Genomic DNA, 26,201 nt, shown 5'->3' with positions numbered 1-26,201 from the left:
TTGGCCTTGAACACTTCCAGGGATGGGGCATCCACAACTTCTCTGGGCAACCTGTTCCAGTGACTCACCACCCTCACAGTAAAAAACTTCTTCCTTACATCTAATCTAAATCTACCCTCTTTCAGTGTAAAGCCATTACCCCTTGTCCTATCACTACATGCCCTTGTAAAAAGTCCCTCTCCAGCTTTCTTGTAGGCCTTCTTTAGGTACTAGAAGGCTGCTATAAGGTCTCCCTGGAGCCTTCTCTTTAACAATTGCCATTGCAAACCTATTCTGGGAAGTCTGCTTTATGTTCATTGCCCTGAGAAACAAATATGTTTCAAGTACTACTTCCATAAATCTTTTAGCTGTGGAGTTCAAAATTTAAAAAATTCTGTTTCCATCTAAGTCAGCTCTGTGTCCAAGTTCGGTACAGTTAAACAGGTCTTTTACAGCATTGCTAATCAAGTCTTTATTTTGTCAGCATTAAATACTTTCTCCTATTAATTAACTGCTTTATCTCACTAATTTCTTAAGAGACTTTATGGACAATATTGACCATAACAGATGATATTTGAGAAACAGAGAATACACAGGAGAGAGGTACTATGCATGGACATAAAGGAAAGGAAAGCTTGTAAGATCAGTTTACGCTCCTGGAGAGTTGTATTCTACTGATCCTTGCTTGATGCATCTCAAATCCTTTCACTACAAATACATTAAATTTGAATTCTATATCTGCCTTAGTTCAAAGGTACTTCATCTTCCACCTTTCCAATTTAATATCAAACCTGGAATAGGATAATTCTTAGCTCATTCCAGGACTCTAAGAAGACAGCAAGCAAGAATAAATCTTATAATGTAGTCCATTGATAAAGGCAGCATTAAACCCTATGTGGTGGGTTGACCCTGGCTGGATGCCAGGTGCCCACCAAAGCTGCTCTATCACTCCCCCTCCTCAGCTGGACAGGGGAGAGAAAATAAAAGGAAAGGCTCATTGGTCGAGATAAGGACAGGGAGATCACTCACCAATTACCGTCACGGGCAAAACAGACTCGACTTGGGGAAAAATTAGTTTAATTTATTACTAGTCAAATCAGAGTACGATAATGAGAAATAAAACCAAATCTTAAAAACACCTTCCCCCACCCCTCCCTTCTTCCTGGGCTTAACTTTACTCCCCATTTTCTCGACCTCCTCCCCCCCCACCCTGAGTGGCACAGGGGGTTGGGGAAGGGGTTGGGTTTCGGTCAATTCATCACACGTTGTTTCTGCTGCTCCTTCCTCCTCAGAGGGAGGACTCCTCACACTCTTGCCCTGCTCCAGTGTGGGGTCTCTCCCACAGGAGACAGTCCTCCATGAACTTCTCCAACGGGAGTCCTTCCCATGGGCTACAGTTCTTCACAAACTGCTCCAGTGTGGGTCCCTTCCATGGGGTGCAGTCCTTCAGGAACAGACTGCTCCAGCGTGGGTCCCCCACAGGGTCACAAGTCCTCCCAGCTCCAGCGTGGGCTCCTCTCTCCACGGGGCCACAGGTTCTGCCAGGAGCCTGCTCCAGCACAGGCTTCTCACAGGGTCACAACCTCCTTCGGGGGCATCCACTTGCTCCAGCATGGGGTCCTCCATGGGCTGCAGGTGGATATCTGCTCCACCGTTTAACCTCCATGGGCTGCAGGGAGACAGCCTGCCTCACCATGGTCTTCACCACGGGCTGCAGGGGAATCTCTGCTCTGGTGCCTGGAGCACCTCCTCCCCCTCCTTCTTCACTGACCTTGGTGTCTGCAGAGTTCTTTCTCTCACATATGCTCACTCCTCTCTCTGGCTGTAATTGCTGCTGTGCAGTAACTTTTTCTCTTTCTTAAATATGTTATCCCAGAGGTGCTACCACTGTTGCTGATGGGCTCGGCCTTGGCCAGCGGCGGGTCCATCTTGGAGCCGGCTGGCATTGGCTCTGTTGGACACAGGGGAAGCTTCTAGCAGCTTCTCACAGAAGCCACCCCTGTAGCTCCTCTGCTACCAAAACCCTTTCATGCAAACCCAATAAACCCTACTACTAGGACGATTTGTGACTTTATCCAATGACATTTTAATGTTAAAAAAACAGCCGTCAGAGAGGGACATTCCAAGGTAGACTGCATTTTCACGGAAACTTACCTGGCAAGTTAATAACATTATTCAGATAAGTAGCTCACTCAAGCAAGTTTATAGAGCTCTCTAATCATCCTAAACAGTATCTGCTTAACTGTATAATTTAAGCAGTTTAATACACTTAGGTTAGTTGCCCTCTACAGCCTTAGAAGCCAAAGCCCATTTGCTCTCTTAAGCTTTATTTCTTTCTCTATTATCACTTTCTGGAATTCCCTATTCAGCTAACAAAACAAACAAAAAAGAATATATAAATTCTCAGCTATCAATGTTCTAGTCCCTCAGAAATATCTTTATTCCTAAAATTATCCTATAATCAGTTTTCCATGGTTTTATCCCATCAATCTGTTCTTCATTTATATTTTCCCACTACGTCATTTTTCTCCAATCTTATTCCCCAGGATAGATGTTTGCTCTTTTGTGTGCTACCACCAATTAATAGTTTTTGTGTGATGGATATAGCAGTACACAGGTACCTGTGTTTTAAAACTTGTCTGTTCAGCCCTATAAGCTTACCTCCTTGTCTTTGAAAGAATCACCATGTTTTACTTTAGGGAAATGCAAAATGGATTGCTTTCAGTAAATCTGAGCCATAGGGAAGACAGACCTTTATTCAAAGGGAATTGTCTTGAGAAAGGAATGAAAAGTACTACAGATCTAGACTGATTTTTGCCTTAAAACACTGATGATGGACTGTTGGATAAATATACTAGAATGAATGAACAAAGATGTAATTACGAAGGCATCATGTGAAAAGGATGGAAGCCAAGTGACTCCTACTTACTAAACAAGTTTAGTCACTGAGTGTACAGAAAAAAGATATACACAGTGACGTCATGAAAGAAACCTACTACCCAATAAACCAAAAAACCCATCAAATAAACGGGGAAAAATGCAGCTTATACTACAAATGCATATAACTTCACTGAGTGAAGGGTAAACCAAAGTTCTATGAATTGTGAATACATACATAGTAAGAGTGCTTCTTACCTACAAGAATACCAAGAACTATGCCAAATAAGATAAAGAACTTGTTAAATAAGTACAAAACTTCAGAGTTAAGTTGTACTAACTTGGGATTTTTTCCTAATATTTCCAAGACAGTAAATCATCTTAAATGCATTTCTAACATTCACAAGGGTTTTTTTTTAGCCATCATTAGTGATCTATGCAATTTATTTGGATATTTAACCAACAGTTTGAACCAGGAGAGGAACCAGTCCCTGACTCAAGCCAAGCAAATTTTATTATTATAAAAAATATTTTATTCAAGATTGTCTTTGTTTTGAATACTACTGCATAACACGCTCTCATTTATAAAAATCCACTGAAAATACAAAGCTACGGAGGTCACTATAATGATGAACGCAAGATTTCAGGACTTCTGCCATTGCCTAGTAGGATGGGAATCTTTAAAATAAAACATGGCAGTGTCTGTCTTTCCTTTAACAACACGGCACAGCAGATTCCATTTACAGTAGTAACTGTTGCTATAAACACCTTTGAACCTCAGAGACTTTACTAGAGGCATACCCAATACAGCAGTACCAGCATCTTCTTTCATTACCCTTTCCAGTTCTCAGAAAAAAACCTGTATTAAGGTTAGTAGAAGATCATCCTTTTACAGTTCAAATGACAGTGTAAGGCAAATCAAGTCTTTTTCCACCTTTGAATTTTTCAGAATAAGATTTTAAAAACAATGACTGAAAAACTTTGGTGACAACAACAGACAAACAACAGGATCTTTCATAAGAACATATTCCTGCTGCCTAATTTCCGCACCTATTAATCATTTGGCTTTCTCATCTCAGTGAAGTCTAAGCAGATCCTTCTAAATGAACTGGAAAGCTCTTTTTTTTTTCTTCTTTCTACAGGTCATTACCAAATATATTGAAAATGTCTCTATCAAGGGAAGGTTTTGTCTACTTTGAAGTCAAAAGTTGCAACTGTGGCTCCTTTATGCATACCTGAATGATTGGGTGCAGAGATAAAAGTACAGTTGCATCAGCACAGACCTCAGTTTCACAGATTTGAAAAGTATACTGACTTCCTCCGTATCAAAAATTTACTCTTGAGGTATCAAAAGTAGCTAAATTAAGCCAGTTCCTTTAAAGCTGTGTGAGACATAATCACAATTCGACTGTAAAGTGAGCATACTCTGAGATAAATTTATTTCCACTTATATCATCAAACTTTTAGTATCTTTCTCCTCTACAGATACATGCAGCCTTATGATAGGTCTATTATAAAATGGCACAATACATATAGAAAGATCTTAAAGAGCATATACTGTACCAATTTATTCCATGTAAAGGACCATTACAAGTTAGCACCCACTATGGGCAGTTACTGTAAGTACAATACTGATTAAATCACTGATTTTTATAAAGTAGTTCTGTCATTTACCTGTCATTATCGTCAGAACATCTTTTAGCAATTTCTGGCAAGTTCACCAAGAATTTCCTCACCAAAATCTGTTTCCAAATCACAAATGAGTTCCCCATCTTTGGTTAGTTTCTTCCTTAAATCATCCCTGCCACAAATCCTGCCAACAATCTTGGAGCAAGAATCATTTACCTTGCCAATCCATAATATTACAGCTTAGGGAAAAAAATTAGGAAGGAGATAAACCAATTTACTAAAACATCTTTTCTGTCACATATGCTTCAAACTACAAAGATATACCCCTAAACTAAACTCAATGTATATTTAGAAGAAAAAGATAAATGTCTATTTACTGTAAGGTTAATATAAACTTAACATAAGCTTATTGAAATGTTTTATGAACTTGCAGCCCTGAAATACAAGTATTCTACCAATATTAAGTTATCTAACCTAGTAGCAAAACACCAGTAACATGACACTGGCATTCATCAACTTCATGTTGCCACGGAAAAAAAAGCAACATAATAGTAATGAACTAACAACACTCCCAGGTCCCAGGATTCAAACTTATATCCCGTCCTAATCCATCCACTTCTACCTCAGTATGCTCACACAGGACAGGTTTGTTTATTTAATTTTATATTGTTCAGTTAGGAAGATTAACAGTGATACTGTCCAGAGCATCTAAGATCAAGATAATTTCAGCAAAGATGATCTGACAGAGCAAAAGCAAGCAGAAAACACATGAGAAGGAATGAACGATGAAGAGTTAATCACCAAAAAGGGTAAAAGGAACAAGAGAAGACAAAGAAAAGATGGGGAGAAGGAAAGATAGGAAGAGGCAGATGAGACTTCAAAAATAGCAAGACAAAACAGAAGAGGAAAGAAAAGTTGATTCTTCCGAACTTCTTCCCTTCTTTCACCTTTCTCTTCTTTTGCTCCTTCATACCTTTTTTCCAAGTTTTAACTAATGTATCTCAAAAAGAAAAAGCTCTCCGAAATGCTGTATCGCTTACAAAGACCTTAAAGAATCTAAAAGTATGATCTCATCTTTTTCCAAGTTTCCAGAGACCTTAACTTTCTGATGATCTAAAAGGATGACTTCCTTTTCAGAATAAAGATATTCCATCCAATGCTCTCTACATGAGGACAAAAAAAACCATTACAAGTTAATATTAGAGCATTCAGAAATAGGAAATTATAGTTGCAAGCAGAACCTTAACTTTTCCAAATTTTTTGTATTCGTCATTAACTTGCAGCTGAATATTCTGAATGTTCCGTAAGTCTGATTATTAAACGTATTTAAATGTAGTAATATGTTAATAAAATAGTTTGATTTAGCAAAGAAAAAGAGGCAAGAGGATGACTGGAAATAAATTCACTTAAAAACTTGAGGAACAGACTAGCTGAGAGGGAGCTACATTCCAATTCTGATGGAGTTACATTCCAAGTAAACGGAAGAGCAAACCATCTGTGAACTTTTTGACTTAACTGCCTGTGGAGATCAGGCTTATTAGGCATAGCTTGCCTCGGTTCAGGAAAAACTGAGGAAAAGGAAAGCTGGTTGATTCAGTGTAAGACATCAGCGAGTGCAAAGAAAAGAAAAACAAAACTGGACTTCAGAGCTTTGTCAAAGGATGGTAGAGGAAACATTTTAGACTTTTCCCTTCCTTTTAAAACTGGGCTCTTCCTTTCCTGTGTTATATCCTGTTTCAGAATTAGAAAAAGCAAAACATTTGAATACCTCTGTTGTAAAAACACTGCTCTAGAACGTTTTAACCCAAGGAATCTGTTCTTGGAAAAAGACTTTGGAAGTCCTGGAGCCTGCCAGGCATGCAGTAAGTGCAATACACAGTAGACAGTATCTTATGAAAAGATCATCTCAAGGAAAGATAAACTCTAAAGTCTATGGGGATAAGCTGAAGATATGGTTTTCCTTAAGCAATAGTACCATGCTTTACTAGAGCTATCATATGTTTTAAATACTACTGTATAGGCAAACATAAAACAACTGTAAAACCAGAATTTACTGAATCCTATTAAGCAGCTAACATGCTTCCCTAACAAATACAATTAACAATAAATATGTCATTTTTACTTGGCATTTAGGATGATCTAAGTTGGGCTGTTCCACTCCTCCTGCAGCCCCAGTCCCATATGTTCTTGTTCATTCTCTTATAAGGCAAATTCTCTTAAAAGGTAAATTGTTAAGCTTGGATGGGGTCTCTGATTAGGCATATGAGAAAACTGTAGCCACATCTATGCTCAAGTTTCTCACAGAGCAATGACTTGGTTTTGTTCTAATGCTTTTCTAACATTGCGTGCACTTAGTAAAATAAAGCTTATCCCAGACTGTGCATTAAAAAAATAACAGAGAATAAGTGACTTACTAGCTTTCAATATGTATGAGATCATGGCTTCAGGACAAGTCATATAATAAAGACCCAGTCTCCTGAAAGTAGTGACGCACAATCCTCTGCACCATTAAGAAATATGCCAGACCTTTGTCAGAATATCTCAAGCTTAGTGTCACTCACAGATAGCAAACCAGAGAATATATTCATATAAGTCACACTAAGATGAAGAATCTATGATTTACACCCCTTTTCTGTGTCTTCTAACAAACTCTAAATCTGAAAAAAAAAAAAAACACCAAAGATAAGATATGAATATAAATAAAATGGCTAGACAGGAGGATAACTTATTTTAGACAACAAAGTAAAGGCTGAAATTTCTGAAGCTGCCTTCAGAAATCAGATCAGCCAAATCAAAATCCTAAGGCAATACAGAAATCTCTCTTTAATGATTTTACTTATATTTAAATGTTACATTTAATATAAGACTGTGCAAACTATTTGCTTTTGTCCCATCAAAACAATCTGATAAAATTTTTAGTAGAAATTTCCTTTGTTAAAAAGAAAACCAAATGCTTCAGTAGATAACAAATTCCAACAAATCCGATATTCATATTCTTTGACAATCAGATTTCATTTTTTTACCCCAAGTAAAATATTGAAATATTTAATTTTGTAAGCATCCAAATGTTTCAAAAGGAACACCGCAATGTTTTGTTTCAAAAGAATTTGTTGTTCTGTGTGCCTACAAATGCCACTATTATGTAAAGATACTCTGATTAGCTTGAATCAGGCACTGGAGGAATTCTAGAGCTCCTGAAATAAACTGAAAATAGACTCCAGCTGTGCTGCTGCACCAGTTTACTGCTCATTTCTAGCTTAGGAATCTTTACACTACACTGTGAAGTACAGCACAGGCATGTTGCTTCTCTGGGAAATTCCCAAACATGACAGCCGTTTATTCTTGTAAGAAGATCCAAGTCAGCGTCCACGACATGGGTACACACACAGAGCCCCTTTTGGTTCTACGCAGGTTCTCACCTTCACCCATGAGCATTCATTCCCTTGCCGAACAGGGTCATTAGGATGGCCTTAAGCAGAATTGGAGAGCTGTTTGTGTGGGGACTGGACATGGCACTGCTGCAAGAGGATAGTGGAGAGATGAAGGGGAGAGGACATGAAACCCAGCAGGGAAGGGGTGGAAATGGGGACACCCGTCTGAAAGGGGTAGGGGGGACAGTTGCTAACTGCTGCTGAGAGCGTGAATAAGGAGGAGGACAGCCTGCAGGCAGCCGGAGCTTCTCAAAAGCTCAACAAAGCAACATGGCTGCCGGTGCTGGACTTGCGCTGCATACAGAAAATACACCATTTTCCTGCTATCAGAATTCAAGTCATTCCCTGGAAACTTTAATCACGAATACAATAATGTGCATCATACGGAGTTAATTGTAACCACATAAAAACTGGAAAATCAGAATGAAGGCTTCCCATTCAGCCTGCTGGGTGTCCTGTGAAGGCATTGAGCACTTTACAAAGATCAAGCATTGACTTCTGTCCAATTTTAAAGAGAACAGCTATAATTCAAGTTGTTTAAAAGCTTGCATGCGATTCAGTAGATAATTTGAATACAGAAAAACAAATACATTTTTTATAAAGTATTACTTCTTACCTTTCTGAGAACACAATGAACCAATTCCTCCACTGGAGGAATACTGTATACTTTTTATTCTCACCTTACCTTCTTCCTGGTTCTGTAGCTTCTCTCTTTATTCCAACCCTCACATAAACCCTTGATCATTTCATGCATACTACCTTGCTTGCCACTAAGCTTTCTTTCCTCTTTGTCTTTATTTTTATTTTATTTTATCCAAATTTCTCCAGTCTTCTTAATTGCTACTGCTTTTTTCACCTGTGCCTCCTAACTACTTATCTTTTATTCCTGATGGCTACCTACTTACAATCTTTTAATCAAAATAACTTGCTAATGAAAATCAGACCTTTTCTGCCTCCTTGTTCACTCTCTCCATGTTTGTACTTGATCTGCACCATTTTTTAAGGCAAAGGATTCATGTAATTTTAAAAATCTATGATGTTCTGACTATGACTAAAAATAGAGAAAGCATAATAAAATGAAATGGGATGGTCTTTTTAGAAGAAATACAGATAATAATTAATTTCATAGTGAACAGTGATGCATATCCTGTACAAATCAACATTGTTAAAACAAAATATAATTTTTATGAGTCAGGAAGATTTAAGATTAATTTTCTCAGTTTTTTCAAAACTCCAAAAGCAGACTGCTAAAAAATGCTTGGAAGTTTTAAGACTTTATTTGAATTTCCAGACCTGCAAATGGAAACAGAGCAGAACATTCTACATTCCCCTAAAATGACTATTAGAATTACTAGTTCGACAGCATTACTACATAAAATTTCAAAATGCAACTGGATGCCAACCAAAAAGTCAGTTTGAAATATCTCAGCTCTGATAGCAAGCTCCAAAGCTATCTACTGATGGACATTTGGCAAGGGCTGGGAGTACCCACTTTTACAAAGCTCCATCTATCACTGAAGTTATGCAGCATAAGCGACTAGACTTTCATCTAAGACTAAACATGTATAGTGCGGGAGGAAAAAAAAAAAACCTCTAGAATATTGTGGTGGGTTGACCCTGGCTGGATGCCAGGTGCCCACCAAAGCCGCTCTATCACTCCCCCTCCTCAGCTGGACAGGGGAGAGAAAATATAACAAAAGGCTCGTGGGTCGAGATAAGGACAGGGAGATCACTCAGCAATTACTGTCACGGGCAAAACAGACTCGACTTGGGGGAAAAAAATTAATTTAATTTATTACCACTCAAATCAGAGTACGATAATGAGAAATAAAACCAAATCTTAAAAACACCTTCCCCCACCCCTCCCTTCTTCCTGGGCTTAACTTTACTCCCCATTTTCTCGACCTCCACCCCACCAATGGCACAGGCGGACAGGGAATGGGAGTTGCAGTCAGTTCATCACACATTGTCTCTGCCGCTCCTTCCTCCTCAGGGGGAGGACTCCTCACACTCTTGCCCTGCTCCAGTGTGGGGTCCCTCCCACAGGAGACAGTCCTCCATGAACTTCTCCAACGGGAGTCCTTCCCACGGGCTACAGTTCTTCACAAACTGCTCCAGTGTGGGTCCCTTCCATGGGGTGCAGTCCTTCAGGAACAGACTGCTCCAGCGTGGGTCCCCCACAGGGTCACAAGTCCTCCCACCAAACCTGCTTCAGCGTGGGTTCCTCTCTCCACGGGGCCACAGGTTCTGCCAGGAGCCTGCTCCAGCACAGGCTTCCCACGGGGTCACAGCCTCCTTCGGGGGCATCCACCTGCTCCAGCATGGGGTCCTCCACGGGCTGCAGGTGGATATCTGCTCCACCATTAACCTCCATGGGCTGCTCCACTGTTAACCTCCGTGGGTTGCAGGGGGACAGCCTGCCTCACCATGGTCTTCACCACAGGCTGCAGGTGAATCTCTGCTCCGGCACCTGGAGCACCTCCTCCCCCTCCTTCTTCCCTGACCTTGGTGTCTGCAGAGTTCTTTCTCTCACATATGCTCACTCCTCTCTCTGGCTGCAATTGCTGCTGTGCAGTAACTTTTCTCCCTTCCTAAATATGTTACGCCAGAGGTGCTACCACTGTTGCTGATGGGCTTGGCCTTGGCCAGCGGCAGGTCCATCTTGGAGCCGGCTGGCATTGGCTCTGTTGGACACAGGGGAAGCTTCTAGCAGCTTCTCACAGAAGCCACCCCTGTAGCCCCCCCACTACCAAAACCTTGCCACGTAAACTCAATACAAATATGTATGCAAAGAAAATAATTTTTTCAGAATTATATGGAAGATTATTACTTATACTAAATTGAAAGCCATTATCAGTAAAAGTGGGAATCTCTCCTGGTGAAGTATTGTTTCATGAAAGATTAGGACGAGACTGATATTCTGCATAACTACTAATACTAAAAACTGATTAAGAAAAAAAATGCATAATGAAAATAATAAAAATCAGCTATGATAAAGTATTTTGTTCTCTTTCTTTTGTGAAAGGGATGAAAATGTTTCCCATTTCTTCCATCTGTTTTGTTTTCACACAACAACAATTATTGGTTTGTAATAACTAAACAGATGGGAGAAATGGGAAGTATTTTCATCTCTTTCACAAAAGAAGAAAGAACATGAGGTAGAATCCACTCCTCAAAACAGAACAGGGCATTGAGACAGCACTTATGGAAAAGACTGAGCAGATAAACACAGGCATTTAGTATAACAGTGCAGAAATCAAATGCCCAGAGATGCTTCACAATCTGTAAAACAAAGCAGATGATCAGCTCTTCTAAGCTAAAACTAATTGAGAACTGTGGGTATATGTTTTTTCTTGTTATCACTCCTCATTTTTGAAAGACAGAGGTATGGGTATGTGGTCTGTTAGAAGCTTGGCCTAAAAACACTAGAATGCCATTAGAGACAAGTTCATAGTGATATATTAGCAGTCTGAATAAGAGGAGCACTTATAAAAACTCACCTGCTGTTATATACAGGACTAATCACAATTAAAAACTCTAACAGTTTGCCTTAATCACCACCTCAGAACACTACACATACCCCTCTTTGGCACTATAATTTGTGTAGCAGCCAGTAACAAGTGAACACAACTTCTCTATCACTGGCAGCATGAACAGCAAACCCATATGAACAGAGCTCTTGTGTATCCCTGGTTGCTGAAGTTCAGCTGGAAGCTGAAGTACACATCAACTGGCAAGTTTAACATAACAAAAATGCAGTGACATGATATGTTTCTTATCCATTAACCCAAGTTATTTAGAGCAGTTTATGTAGCCTTATTCACTAGAAGCAACACAACACTCAGTGAGGTCTGACTGAGTTTCACAGCAAAGACTTTCTGTAGTGCAGAGACCATATTGCTAGTTTCTACTAAAATAATTAAATAGAGATGTGATTATAACCCATTGTGCATAATTATGCAAAATTTGGTATTGCTTTTTATGTCAAGACAGACCCTGAATAAAGATTAACATATTTGTGCCTGGAACTCCCACAAAACTTTTCAGATGCATGCCTCCCAGGGACAGGATGCTAAGCTGTAGAGATGACTGGATTTGTTTGGGGGTTTTTGTTTTGTTTCATTTTGTTTTGTTTGGGGGGCTAGGAGGGAAGAGGGTGTTGCTAGCCAAAGATGCTACACAGGTTTTGTGGCTAGATAACAAAATGGGGATGGGAAAAAAAAAAGGGGAAAAAAAAGAAACTCAGGTTCTTATGAAAGCTGTTAATGGTAGGAAAACCATGAAATTTAAAGTAAACTTATTCAGGTTCTTTTTAAAAATATGAGATTGGATAACTTTAAGCTCCAATGGGTACACAGAGCTGCAAAGTATTTACCTTAAGAGTAGAGTCTGTCTTGGGGAGTTTGCAATTTGAAGAGCAGCTTAGTAGTCCTTTTATATAGTCAGTCATTACATCTCTAGAACGCTATTAGAAGGAAGTGCTACTCTGGCACTTGCTTCTTGAAACCTAATCCAGAAAAACTTCAGTGTATGCTCTAATTTAAACACATAGTTACATATAGGGAAATATTTCAAAATGTGCTTTTGTACCATTCGGGACAACTTCATTATATTTTGTCATTCTTTCTGTGGATTCCTTAAACTCCCAGAATCCTCTTAAAGCACTGATAATTTAAAATTACATCACAGTGTCATATACTGTTTGGAGATATCACAGTCCTCTTTGGAGGTATCACATGTTAGACCATAGATGAAATAATGAGCTTGGACTTGACGAGCAACATGACAAGATTCATTGTGTCTGAAGCAAAATATAAAAATATGGTTCTATACTTAAAACAAAGGAACATGAAATGGGTCAGTATTCCTTTAACTATTAGCCAATTCCTAACTAACTAACATCTTATGTACTAAAATAATTCTGAATGAATAATCATTTTTGATTTATTCTAGAATAAGAGCACCTCCAAAGGGAATGCAAGTGGCTTAATTCAAATTCCAGTTTGAGTACTTATTTGGATTCACCTTCAGCCAAAATTAGCTAAATAAGTAGTCAAGCTTTAGAATAAAAAAATAATAGCACTTGTGCACATTTTCACAGATTTTAATAATAAAGAATTTATAGAAAACCGTCTACAGGGCTCCCTACAGAAGACAGAATAGTTATCTTAGAGTAAATCACTGTTACAAGATAAAATCTGGCTAGCCACTAAGGTTCTACTTGAATTTTTTTCCTTCTGCCCCAGGTCATTCCTCTCAATCTCACGATTTGTTTTTCTTTTTCTTTTTTATTTTTTTTTTTTAATTATTTTTTATGACCAAATACCCAAATGTCAAATAAGAATTTCCAAAAATCGACCTTTAGGTACCGAGCTCTGTTTTGGCTCCCGTCTGCTGTTCTGACTCTTTAAAAGTCTACTTTGATTTTGTCCTAACCATCTCTTTCTGAGATCTGTTCTTCTCTCAGTTTCCTTAAATCACTCAATGCATTATCTATGAGTTGTAAAAATAGCACGGAACCATGAATTTTGGTCTACCAAAAGTTGGTAGACTCCAACTTTATTTGAAGCCATTTGCTTTGTTTTGTTTTCCCATGGCTTAATTTTCAATTATTTTTATAATTTTTTCCCCTTCAGGACTTTCATCTTTTTCATCCCAGGAACTCTAAATCTCCTATATTCATGCTGCTAAAATGGTACAGTTACCATCTATTTGTAACCTTAGTTCAAAACTAGAGTAAGGTACTTATCTTGCCACTCACTCTTTTTCTTTACATTCTTCAAAACAAATACATTATCACTAACTATCATTACTGCTACAATTGAGTGTCTCAATAACGCAAATTATTTATAAACTTTTACGCTGAAAATAAAATCAAGAATTTACATTTTCAGAAACTATGCAAGAAAATATTATATTGGAATTTAATCACAAGTTCTGTTCTCAATATTCCATACTGGTTTTAATAAAATTATAAATTATAAACCACAGAAAATCTGACAGTTCTAAAAACAAATTTAGCAATCAATAATGTCCTCAAAAAGCCATTACATTTTGCAACGCAGCCAACAAAACTATGCAGTGACACTCTGTAACACCCACCAAAAATCTTCCAAAGCCACACAAAAAGCACTATATTTTTAGTGCTTGAAAAAACAATGAAAACATACATAATTATAAGCACATTTAAAATTTTTGCTTCTTTTAATTGGCAGAACCCAACGGAGAGGAATGCAATCCAGGGCCCTTCAACCCTGACAAATGGCACGGGGAGAGAGGCCATCTGACACCATCAGGCAGCCCTAAGCCCACTCTTTTTCAAAGAGAGGCCTCTGATTCTCAATTTGAATCATCGAGAGCAACCTATCTCCTGTCCTCATGAGCAACAAGAAAGGCAGCTTTGGCTCTCCTTTCTTCAGAAATTCAGGAGAGGCAGAACAGTGTAAGTGGTAACGCTAATAGCAAAGTATATTTTTTCAGTGGATGAGTTGGACAAGCAGCTTTCCTGTTCTCTCTTCAGGCGTGTGAAGCCTTGCTGGGCTGAGGGGACCCGCCACAAGCTACTGGTTCTTTGAGTTTGAATCCCATAAAAGCAAAGAGGGATCATCCTTTCTCTCAGAGCTATTTTTTTCAGTTTGTCTGATGAGTCATGGATTGTCATCATTTGAATTACACTTTCAAGCTCTTCTATAGAAACACAAAGACTAAAAATACATGCTTTTAATGAGAGCTGAGATTCTGCTACAGTCACATGGCTCCCCAATTAGTCCATTCTCCCTTCGTTTTGTTTCTTCAAGGCTTTGTGAACTGTAATTCTCTGTTTGTGACATCAGGCTCATTTCCACAGCAACCAATTGAATTATCCCCCAAATCTTTATAACAGGGAATAAGCAATAGGAACAGATGAACTCTTAAGAAACAAAAGTTCCTCACTGTTTACATGCAAATGTCCATAGAAACAACCAAACAATAAAGGAAAAGAAATATGGAAGATACATAGAAACACAGGAAATGTAACAAAGGCATAATTAATGTTTATACATTTTACAGTGTATAAATACATGTTCGGTAATTTTATGACCATATGTCAGATTTGTAATAACCACAATATGTGTTCAACGCCAGTAACAGCTCGTGCTGCAACACCGGGCATTAATGACTGGCAGTGTATATCTGTGCAGCTTCAATTCTAGAAAGAAATCATTATTTTTGACAGAGGAAACAGAAATCAAGGTGAGATGACACCATTTGCCTTTCAGGATTCTAAGACAGGAGGTATCACTGCCAGCCACTGCACACCATGGATCCCGCAGCCACAGAAACTTGAGAACTAGGGTTTCTATTTTGGACTTTGTAGGAACTCTTCAGATTTGCTTCTTGCAATGATATCCTTGAAAATGGAAATGCATAGTCATTGACTTTTCCCCTAAAGACTTACTCATAATTCCCCTTCTATTGCAACAAAGGCCCAGCATGTAGGAGCCTGACTATATTATTTAAGAACCATGGATCGATCTGCATGTCTAAGAGTTAATACAAGCTCTGATACTATTGGCAGTGCTAAAGCTCTGACTAACTTAATCTTTCCCAGATACATAAACAGCCACTATGCCCTCAGTGGAAACACTAGAAACTTAGTAGCATAGTCTAGAAAATAATATTATCCTAAAAGTAAAGGTCAAACACTATCCAGTCTCAGCACAACCAATTCAATACCTCTATTGTATTGAACTATTGTGTTTCACTGCGCAGTGTGACTGACTAAACATTACAGTCTTCTCCAGGAGCCTTCTCTCCCCTGTTCTCCTGGATGAAGCAGATGTGCAAGATGGTTGCAAGTAAATTACCATCTTCTAGTGAGTCCACCAAGTGCTCTTGATGATGGGACAGTGTCCTATTCATCACAGAGCAAGCATGGCCAGTGCCTCTCTGTGCTCAAATGATGGGTTTGTAATACCCTTTTCTAACAGTATTTTATCTCTGGAGTCTGGGATCAATGTAACTTGGTACTATCTAACAGGCTGCATCAATTTTTTCCTTCTCTAATTCCTCTAACATTTCTTCCATATGAGATCTAAGTATGTACAAAACTTTGACACTTTCACTAGCTTTCCTAAAATCGACAAATAAAGTATGCTAGCACAAGCACAACTGAGACCATTTGCTCTATAATACTTTTGTTACCCCTAAATGAAAGTTGCAAGTTTCTGAGCCATCGTATTTTTGACCCTACCACTCAATCATTCAGGAACCAGAAGCAGCTCTTTAGGACAGGAGTTGAAGCTAAACACAGCTGGTACTTCACTGAACTGATCCTACTCTGGACCAATTTCTCAACATCTTTAGAAATTTTGAATTACAAGTTTACCCTAAAGGCCTATTGCCTTCTCTGCTTTTACTAAATGGACTAAGTCTCTTTCTGTTATGATACGTGACTTCTTGCTAGCAGTCTCCAGTACACAGCAGCAACAGTAGTCTTGCATTTTGCTGGCTATAATCCCTTTACATCAGAACTCCTGAACAAGTCAGACATTTCTGGGAGCATCCTCTGTTCTGCAGAGGAATAGGGGATCTTATAAACAGCAGAGTATGTCCCAATTTTGCCATCTGATAGCCACAAATGCATATAAATTCACCATTTTCCTCTCTTAAAATATGTCTCCCTGCAGCTTGCATACAAAGTTTCTTGCAGTCAGAAGACAGGTGAGGATCCCTGCAATTAGCTAAGACATGAACATAATACTGTAATAAGATACTCAAAAAGTCACTCAATGTGACTTTACTTTGTGCCATTAATGTGTACAATTCAAGTAAAGTTCTAGGAAAGCCATTAGTTCCTAAAAGATTGTTTTAAATTAGAATATATAGTAGCCTGAGAGGGACTGAAAGGACTCAAATGCATTTGGCTTTGTCATGAAATAAAGTCACTCCTGAATAGACTCTTTAGTCAAAGTAAGGAGCTCAGCACTCTCTTCTGCATTGTCCCTTTCCTTAAATAGCCTATTGTATCCTAAACAAGTTGGATGCCCTTCTTCAGTATGGGCATGGAAGCAGGAAACAAGTTCTGCACACACCTGAGTATCCCAGTTGACTGCCATGAGAAGGTTCCTCCTTACTCACAGTTGTGGACAGAGTCAATATGACACTGTTTACCCTAGACAGGTTAACTGGAGAACTGACTGGCTTCTGTTTGGGTAAAAACATATCTGCTAGTCATAGATAGGCATATATCACAGCAGGAACACTAAGCATTCTAAGTCATTAGAAAGCCCACCTCAGAGATCCAGATCATACTGTATTACTGTATCTTTATCAGCTTTTTTTCCTTCAGAAATGCTCAGCTTATGATACCTATCTTACATTCTCTTCAAGATCTAATACAGAATTCCTGATGAGAGAAAGGAAAGAAAGCCACTAATACTTCTGCAGCTGACATTGGTGCCCAGCTCTCCAACCCCCACAACAACTTCATCTACGAAACAATCTTCAGAGGCCAAGTCCCAAATATGACTGGTTAAATGAAAAATAAATTCACAACTTCCTATCTTTTCTATTCTGGATTTCAGTCTAACACGAGTCAAAGTTGGATCTAATATCCTCATTAGTGCAGACTGTACATAACCACCTTCCTTTGGACAGAGTTCAGCTTTTTTTAAGAATAAGTCTGACTAGAGCCTAAACCTATCAGATATAATATTTCTATCCCATTTTCTCTAAATCGGTACAACACAGGAATGTACACCAGGGATTTAAATTCACAGATCTTAAGAAAAAAAAATTACACTGTTGTATCAATAAGCATAGTTCATAGTTCACCTCTCAGAAGAACTAAAGCAAGTGCCCCACCAAACCCTTGCATGGGATTCCAATTTCTCTTAGTCAGATTTCTAGTCCCCAGTCACAGACTCAGAATTAGAATTCAGACTCCAAGAATCATCAACTGGCCCCTTTTTCTGGCCACTCCATCTCCAACAGGCCTTGCATGCAAAGAGGGAATCTCTCATAGACCCATTATCCCTCTCCATGAAGTTCTCCAAGTGCATGGGATACCGTACAGGCAGTGCTGGCAGACTCCATCTCTCAGCCAGTCTGACGGGCTCTGACAAAACTTTATGAGAACTTAATTTCCTCCATCTTTGCTAATAGCAGCAGAAACACCTAAAATCCAATACTTGGGGTGAAACTATTCTCTGTAATCACCAGCAATTTTCTCTTTCCACTTTCCAAACAGCCAAAAATAGCTGGTTTTAGCAATCTGTATTCTTTGATGAGGCCCATTCCCTCATTAGAATTGGCACAATTCCATGTGGCACTAGAAGCCTGGGACCCTCTGACGGACTGCGTAACGGCCCATAGCTGCTGGTGACCAGCTGCCACACGTATGAAGTTCCCCGCAGGTTATCATTTATACCCATTGTAAAAGAAAATCTTTTCCATCTGTGAGGGCCACAGAATCAAACCCACCCAAGAGTCTCTGGCAACTTAATTCTGGACTAAAACTTCTGCTGACCTTCCTGTTTCTCGTCAGAGATCTTTTTCACAAGTTCCTCCTTCCTGTTCCCCTATAAAATTCTTACACTGTCTAGTTCTTGCAGTAGCTATTGATGCTACATCAAAAGATGCTGCAGCTGCTGATGCTGTTCCTGTTCTCACAGCCATTTCAGTAGCACTCCAACATCTATTTCTATCTTCAGGCTGTGACAGTCTGCCCAAGTTCTCCTCCACCAGCCTGGGAAAAAAAAATCACTGCCAAAAGTTTTGCAAAAAGTCTTTTTCAGGCTTTTTCCTCAGGGCACATTTTGTTGACAAACTCAAAAGGACAACACAAAACCAAGCTATTTCCCCAGAGTGCATATGCTGCCAGAGCTCAGAGGCCTTTTCCTCTGCCTCACCCCACCTACTAAGGGAAGGGCAGACCTTCCTTCTTTCTTTTAAAGCCTGGCTGAATCATGGAACAGTCTTGCTTTAACTGTTTCCAATCCTTTCAATATTTTCTCACTTACTTTTGGAGCAGGATTCTCTAAACTCCCCTTAACATATAATTTGGACTGTAACAGCCATAAAACTTCATTTAATAAAAAGGAGATACAAAATTCATTTAATAAAAAGGATACAAAAAACCCTGTCCAAACTCATCAAACCTACCATACAGATAATCATCACAATGAAGCTATTTATATTGTTTCTCTCCAATGTCTTTACAATTCAGGCTGCTGTTAGGAGTAGTACAGAACTATGCATATACCTGGTACTATACAGTTTAGAAGAAACAGTCTCTGCCTGAAAAGTCCTGTATGTACCTTACCCTATGCAGTGACATTTTTATGCAGAAAAAACCCTGCATCTTTTCACCTTTCCTTCCCACAGCCAGCATTGATCATGAAATCTAATGGAGAAAAAAAAATATGAATTTTCTTCTCTTGAGTGTATGTATCTCCCTAGAACCTTCAGGATTTGGTGTGGGCTACATTATTGCTGTTGTTATTGTTATTATTACTATCATATAATGAGCACACCCGTTATCTCACTTCTCTTTCTTTTCACGTATTCTTCTGAGGCATTTTAAAACCAGGCAAAGATCTAACGCAAATAATTTCTACTATTCTCTCTTCAGAACAAGAGGAGAGAGGAGATTTTTAATTTGAACGGCAGGGAGGACACAGAGGAACTGTCTTTGGAAATAATTATTCTTCCAAAAACAACACATATGCATATTAACTGCAAAGAGCCAAGTATTAGGTAATATGCTCTTTGAATTCTAGAAATACACTTTTCTTCTTTTTAAAGCAATATTTAAACTGTTCCAGAAAATTCATTTGAAGCCCCAAATTATTTAAGTATGGCAAGCAGATGAAGAAAGGTCTTAAATTGGAAGTATAAAGTTTTCTTGAATTGAGCTCGAAAAATAATTCAGTAAAATGAAATTATGGATATTCTTTGGATTAATTTACTGGAAGGTACTCACTTACTATTAAGTTCTGAGTGTCGCTTAAAGGGAAATGCTTTGTGACTAGGAACAAGTGGTGGAGAACTCATTGTCCTTTGCTGTTCAGTTACATTTATGGAAATTGGGAAAAGCTGGTATGTATTCAGGAAAGAAATTTTACATTCAGGTTTTGGGTTCACCAGACAATACACTTGGATAAAGCTGAGAATCATACGATAAATATGTCATGAAGAAGACAGGCAGACAAGATGTGGTAGGACCTTCTCAATGGCATACCAAGGACAGTACCTACAAAGAGAGCTAGGAGCAGGCCTTGTTTGTTTAACTGTACTTGCAAGAGTAGACAGGCTATCATCAAGCTGACAGATTAATTAAAAGCGGAACTGCACTGAACTGGAGCAAAGTGTCTTTCAGTCAGAAAGTGGAAAGCACACGCCCCTGTCAGAGCACTAGAATCCACGTGAGGAGTTTAATGGGCTTTATATAGTGAAAAATCCACACACCTACTTTGGTGACTAAAAAGGGGATTTAGGCTAAATTCAGACCTCTGAGCCCAGGACAGCTGGATCTATAACGTCCACACTCAATCAGCTACAGTTCTGCACATACAACCTAACTCTGGAAGTACTTTAAACTTATTATCTGTGCAGCCTGTATCTCAATATGGTTTGAAAATTCCTTTACGTGACTAAAGTCAATTGATGCAGAGGAGAAGCAGCTCATCTAGGTGCCTCCTGAGTTCTGTTACAGTCTAAAGATAAGAAGAGGCACTTAATTTGTCTCTTAGAACCTGGGTAGACCCACTCCTCTGCTATTCTCAGAAACCATAATACTTGCAGATGTGACTGCTTTCACCAAAATCTGGCAGCAAGAGTCATCTTCATAAAACAGGTGGAAGTGAGACAGGCTTGCCTTCTGGTTAGGGGAAAGACCGAGGATATGGGTTCAAACTGAGCTTCAACCTCAAAAGACTCAAACCCAAATCCCTCACTCCTACAAGTGTGCCTGCCTGTTATGCAGTAGAATAGTCTAGGTTACCACCCCTTCCAATACTGGATCAAAACTAAGGCCATCAGACCAGAAAGGTGGTGTGTGCTTGTGTGGAGGGCAGCGGCTGGGGGTGTCACACAAGCAAAACGCTGTCTCACTCCATAGCCAGCTTAGGCTGAGGGGATTCAGCTTGAGAAAGGAACTCTGTGAGGGTTTTTTCTGACCACCAAGCAAATATGCAAAACATCAGCAAATGCATTTTAAAGAGAGTATTTTCTGGGTGGACAGGCACATGAAATGCAGAACATTGACTCTTCTCCTGAAAATAAATGAGCAAACTTTCTTAACCAAATTTACTTAGGCTCCAAAGAGAAGCAGAAATCAAAATACACCCTGTGCTTAAAGCTTCCTACTGGTTAGCGCAAGGCACCTCAGCACACCCACTCTTTGGGCTCACCTGCTAAAGGTATCTGTTTTGCATCAACGATGATAGATGCTGTGAATCATCAACACTTAGTATTTGAGCATGGCAACATGATATAGAGGTGTGTGAACTCTGAATTCTACCCACTGAGCTCAGATCAGTCTAGTACACTCATCTAAGAGTTTGTTTAAGAATTTCTTTATGTTTTCTTTCAATTAATTCTTTACCATTCAGTATTATTACTTTTTATTTGCACACCAAAACGTGTGTACACTAATATATCAGGAAAAAACTCTTTCTGCAGGTCTTGTTTGAAGTACTGTACTACTTTCTTTCCGTCTTATGCATATCTTACTATCAAATACCTGCATAAAGTGATTCAGATTAAAAAATAATCCAATGTATGTTTGTATGAAGAACTTAAAAGAACAGTTCTTTTCGTATTTCAGCCTGTTGTTGTATTGGGTTTGCATGGCAAGGTTTTGGTAGTGGGGGGGCTACAGGGGTGGCTTCTGTGAGAAGCTGCTAGAAGCTTCCCCTGTGTCCAACAGAGCCAATGCCAGCCGGCTCCAAGATGGACCCGCCACTGGCCAAGGCCGAGCCCATCAGTGATGGTGGTGGCACCTCTGGGATAACATATTTAAGAAAGGGAAAAAGTTACTGCACAGCAGCAATTACAGCCAGAGAGAGGAGTGAGAATATGTGAGAGAAAGAACTCTGCAGACACCAAGGTCAGGGAAGAAGGAGGGGGAGGAGGTGCTCCAGGCGCCGGAGCAGAGATTCCCCTGCAGCCCGTGGTGAAGACCATGGTGAGGCAGGCTGTCCCCCTGCAGCCCATGGAGGTTAATGGTGGAGCAGATACCCACCTGCAGCCCATGGAGGACCCCACACCAGAGCAGGTGGATGCACCTGAAGAAGGCTGTGGCCCTGTGAGAAGCCCACACTGGAGCAGGCTCCTGGCAGGACCTGTAGCCCCGTGGAGAGAGGAACCCATGGGGAGCAGGTTTTGGTGGCAGGACCTGTGACCCCGCGAGGGACCCACGCTGGAGCAGTCTGTTCCTGAAGGACTGCACCCCGTGGAAGGGACCCACGCTGGAGCAGTTCATGAAGAACTGTAGCCCATGGGAAGGACTCCCGTTGGAGAAGTTCATGAAGGACTGTCTCCTGTGGGAGGGACCCCACATTGGAGCAGGGGAAGAGAGTGAGGAGTGATAGAGCGGCTTGGTGGGCAACTGGCGTTCAGCCAAGGTCAACCCACCACAGTTGTACAAAAGTAATTCTGATTCCAGTGACCTCATTAAGTAGATGTGACTATCAGCCACTAAAAGTATGATCCAAAGTCACCGACATCCACGGTAGACATGTTTTTGGGAGACTATACTCTTTGTTCCAGTACTCACTTTAGGCCGGGTTCAAACTAAAATAGGGATTATAAATACTGTATTTTGTAAATTCAAGAAAGTATATCTGTTAAAAATTTCCCTAGTTAAAATAATGTTGTAATTTAGGTAAGATTTATGAAGTAAAGTCTCTGCACCAAACTGAATGAAAGGCAAAGCAAATGACACCCCCACAGATCAGCAGGTGAGTGGAAAACAAATCACTTTACTATAAATTCCCTACTGTATTCCAGAGTCCTTCAGTGAAACCCACTCCTCAGCATGAGGCAAGGCTGGGGGCTCACCACCACCATTTCTTGGCGGGTAACTGTCACAAAGTCAAATCTCCCTACAGTGTTACCTTCCGACACTCAGATCATCTCTCCTTCCTGCAGGAGACCCAGGGGTACCTCAAGTCACATGCTGGAGAGAAGTGTGCAATGCCTTTTTTTTTTTTTTTAATGAATCAAACTTTACCAAGCCAGCCAAACTCTACTAGAAATTTGGTGATTTTCAGTTCACTACCTTGCCATGTACAACAAAGACAATGAAATATCAAAGCAGTTATATACTCAAACTTTATAAAATTCCACATAATTTAATTAATATATAATAATGAGTAAAGGCATCTACTGTCACAACATTTCGTATCTCTGCATTTCACATAAAAACGTATCAAATTCAAAAATGTTGGATCCAATTAAATATTTTTTTTTAAAATTGCATTTTAAAGTCTTAAATCACACATTTAAAGATACTGCTATTCAGACATTTAGCAAAATTAAATTGGACAGCTCAGAAATCCAAAATAAGGCCCATATCTGGGTTATATTCCCTTGGCATTATACATCAAAGTCTATATACCATTTTTTTTTCTAATTGCCTCAGAAATTGAACTATTTATACAAAGATGTGTCACATTTCACATTTTCAAACAACTAACATCCTTCTATTCCAGAAAAGCAGAGGAAGCTTGAAAGACACCATGTCTTTCTTCTATGAACACACACAAACCTGAACACAAATACAACCAATTTCACTAAATACTTTATCCTGATACCAATAGTTCTATTACAGCAATGGCTCTGAACCATGGTGTGTGCAAGAAGTGCTGGAGGAGCAAAGGGAAGCAGAAAGAAAAGGAATATATTAAATGCCTATTTTTCCCATAAGGAAGATGACAAATATTTTGGCAAATGCTGCATCGAAGGCTTAAATTATAAGAATGCATAGAAAAAAAAAACCATAACTGTTCTATCTCTATTAGAAGTCTTCAATTTCTGTATTGAAAAAATTAATGAAGAATCATTTTAAAATATTTTCCCAGGAAGAAGTAAATATTTTCAGAAGTAAATATTTTTTTTTAAACTGCTATACTATGTTTACTCTCCATTTGGTGATGTAATTTAAAAGAAACAAGCTTATTCATATCAAATATGTGAAATACAAAATTTTCTTTGCAATGGTCTCTGAAGGCAACAGAACATCAATATAAAATTTGGATGTGTTCTTTTTAAGCTCCGTGTAATTGCCTCTTCTTTTCCTTTATTTAATGTTTCTGTGTGTTACATACAAATAAAAGAACTACTAAAAAGCACTGATATTTTCATTTCTCGGACTCATACCAGATCTTTAAGGCCTTCTTTTAAGGAGGAGGTCCTAACTGATTAAATACCGGACAGGTATCAGTGTCTTATATTTCACTATGAAATGAGAAACAAAATAGCTCCTTGCTTGGTAACATCATTAAGGATTTAAAGCAGTATATTGAGCAAATTTCCTTCATCTCTATAGCTTATCCTTTGAGACAAGAAGGTGGCATGGGGAGGAAACATACTTTGTTAATAAATAGAATACTTTAAACTATACAGCAATTGTTGTAAAAAACTGTGAGACTCTAATACACCTGTTCCAGAAAGCATCATGTAAACATTTCTACCTGATTTTCTTTTTTCGTTCAATGACATTGCATTATATAAAGTATCATTCATGGCTTAACTTGATATCATGAAAATATTGTGAATCTCAATCACATTCCAGTGGAATGTACTATTAAAATTAACTCTGATAATCATTTTATGATTATTCTGTTAGATGACTACACTGAAATAGAATTAAGCATATGCTGTGATGTCACAGGCACAAAAAAAAAAAAAAAACCAAAAACAGTCACCAGTCTTCATTTTACCTTATAAGCAAATGTTTCCTTTAGTAATAAATCAACAAGATTCATAAATCATATGAGATTTTCTCCATTTTTAAAAATATAAATTTAGATTACTTATCATACAGGAAAACTTCCTAAATGTTCTTGACCTTTTCCAGTTCAGTTCTTATCAGGCTTCATAAACCTTCTCCTAAATCTAACTTCTCATGTTCAGTATCTGTCCTCTAAGCACGTAATTCTGAGCCATTTAAGTTGCTCAGGCAACGTAAAGTTTTGCCTGAGCAATAACTAAAGAACTGGATCTTCAGCTTAGAGAGATTTTTGTTTCCTGCTCTTTCACAGGACAACTCCTCCTTCGCAATGTTTCTAGTATTAGAAACATCTTCATATTGAACACCTAGATGTGTTTCTCCTGGAATCTCCATGTTTCCTCCATGACTGAGCAAGCCTTCTTTTTAACTACAAACCCCACTCTAGTGGCCTACAAATTGTTACAGTGAATTTAAGGCAGCAAAGCCATAAAAATACGCTCTCCAAATACCCATAGTCACATAACCCATAGTCAGTCTACATGGTACCATACTGGATAATAATTGTTCAGTAAAAAGAAGTTACAGATGCCAACTGATTTTTTTCCCCCCTCCAAAGAACATATCTTTTGGATTAAAAAACATGAACTATAATTTAACCTCTTACTTGACAGTGAATAATATCAATAGTATAATAATATTATATGCTGCATTCAAAATATTCTTAATTTTTAATTAGCCGTAAAATCACATATTTTAAAAATTACTTACATTCTGCATATTTCTGAAGCTGAGAGAACTCTCCTGGACTAAGGTTAACCCACTTCTCCTGGCTCGTCATACTGGCAGTAAGGGTCCTTGTTAAATATCAGAAAAACATTCCCTTTGGCCCGGGTGATATAAACTCCATAAAGACTCGTAGCTTCAGTTTACAGTGCTCGGAGACTGGAGAGATGGCATCAGTCTATGTGGATGAAGTTTTTGATGCTATGAACTGTTCCCAATGTGTTGGTTCAGTGGCGAGTTACAGCACTGTTAAAAGAAGAACAAACATTAAAAGCATAAATACCAGTTTTCCTATGGGAATAACCGTAACTGATAAATATTTTCTTATATACAGTTTTGCTCAAAATCTTTCCATACAGTATTTGTCCATAAGTAGTTTTATATGCATTTCCAAATTTTATTTTTATAATTCCAAATGCTTATGTGCAGCATTGATAATCAAAAATTATCGATTGTTTATGATCAAATTGTATCTGGACACCTTGTGTGCAGATATTTCTATTTTAGTAATAACCATTGTGATAGCAGACACTATCTATCAGTAAACTTAGTTCCCTATGATT

The 26,201-nt window shown here is 38.8% G+C and overlaps 1 protein-coding gene across 12 annotated transcripts in view; it reads right to left on the bottom strand.

Moving 5' to 3' along the window:
- Positions 1 to 25,878, bottom strand: part of DGKB (diacylglycerol kinase beta) — a 334,240-nt gene extending 308,362 nt beyond the window's left edge. For 11 of the 12 annotated variants that reach the window (XM_050891901.1, XM_050891903.1, XM_050891909.1 and 8 more), the window contains exon 1: positions 25,624 to 25,878. In XM_050891901.1, coding sequence (XP_050747858.1) covers positions 25,624 to 25,693 — 70 coding nt within the window. In that variant the 5' untranslated portion in view covers positions 25,694 to 25,878. The remainder of the gene's footprint in view (positions 1 to 25,623) is intronic. The other variant, XM_050891912.1, reaches the window with a different exon arrangement.
- Between the last annotated feature and the right edge of the window lie 323 nt (positions 25,879 to 26,201).

The sequence above is a fragment of the Gymnogyps californianus genome, chromosome 2, assembly GCF_018139145.2.
Source record: "Gymnogyps californianus isolate 813 chromosome 2, ASM1813914v2, whole genome shotgun sequence".
In the NCBI taxonomy this organism is placed as follows: Eukaryota; Metazoa; Chordata; class Aves; order Accipitriformes; family Cathartidae; genus Gymnogyps; species Gymnogyps californianus.
This window is presented reverse-complemented; position numbering and strand designations above follow the sequence as displayed.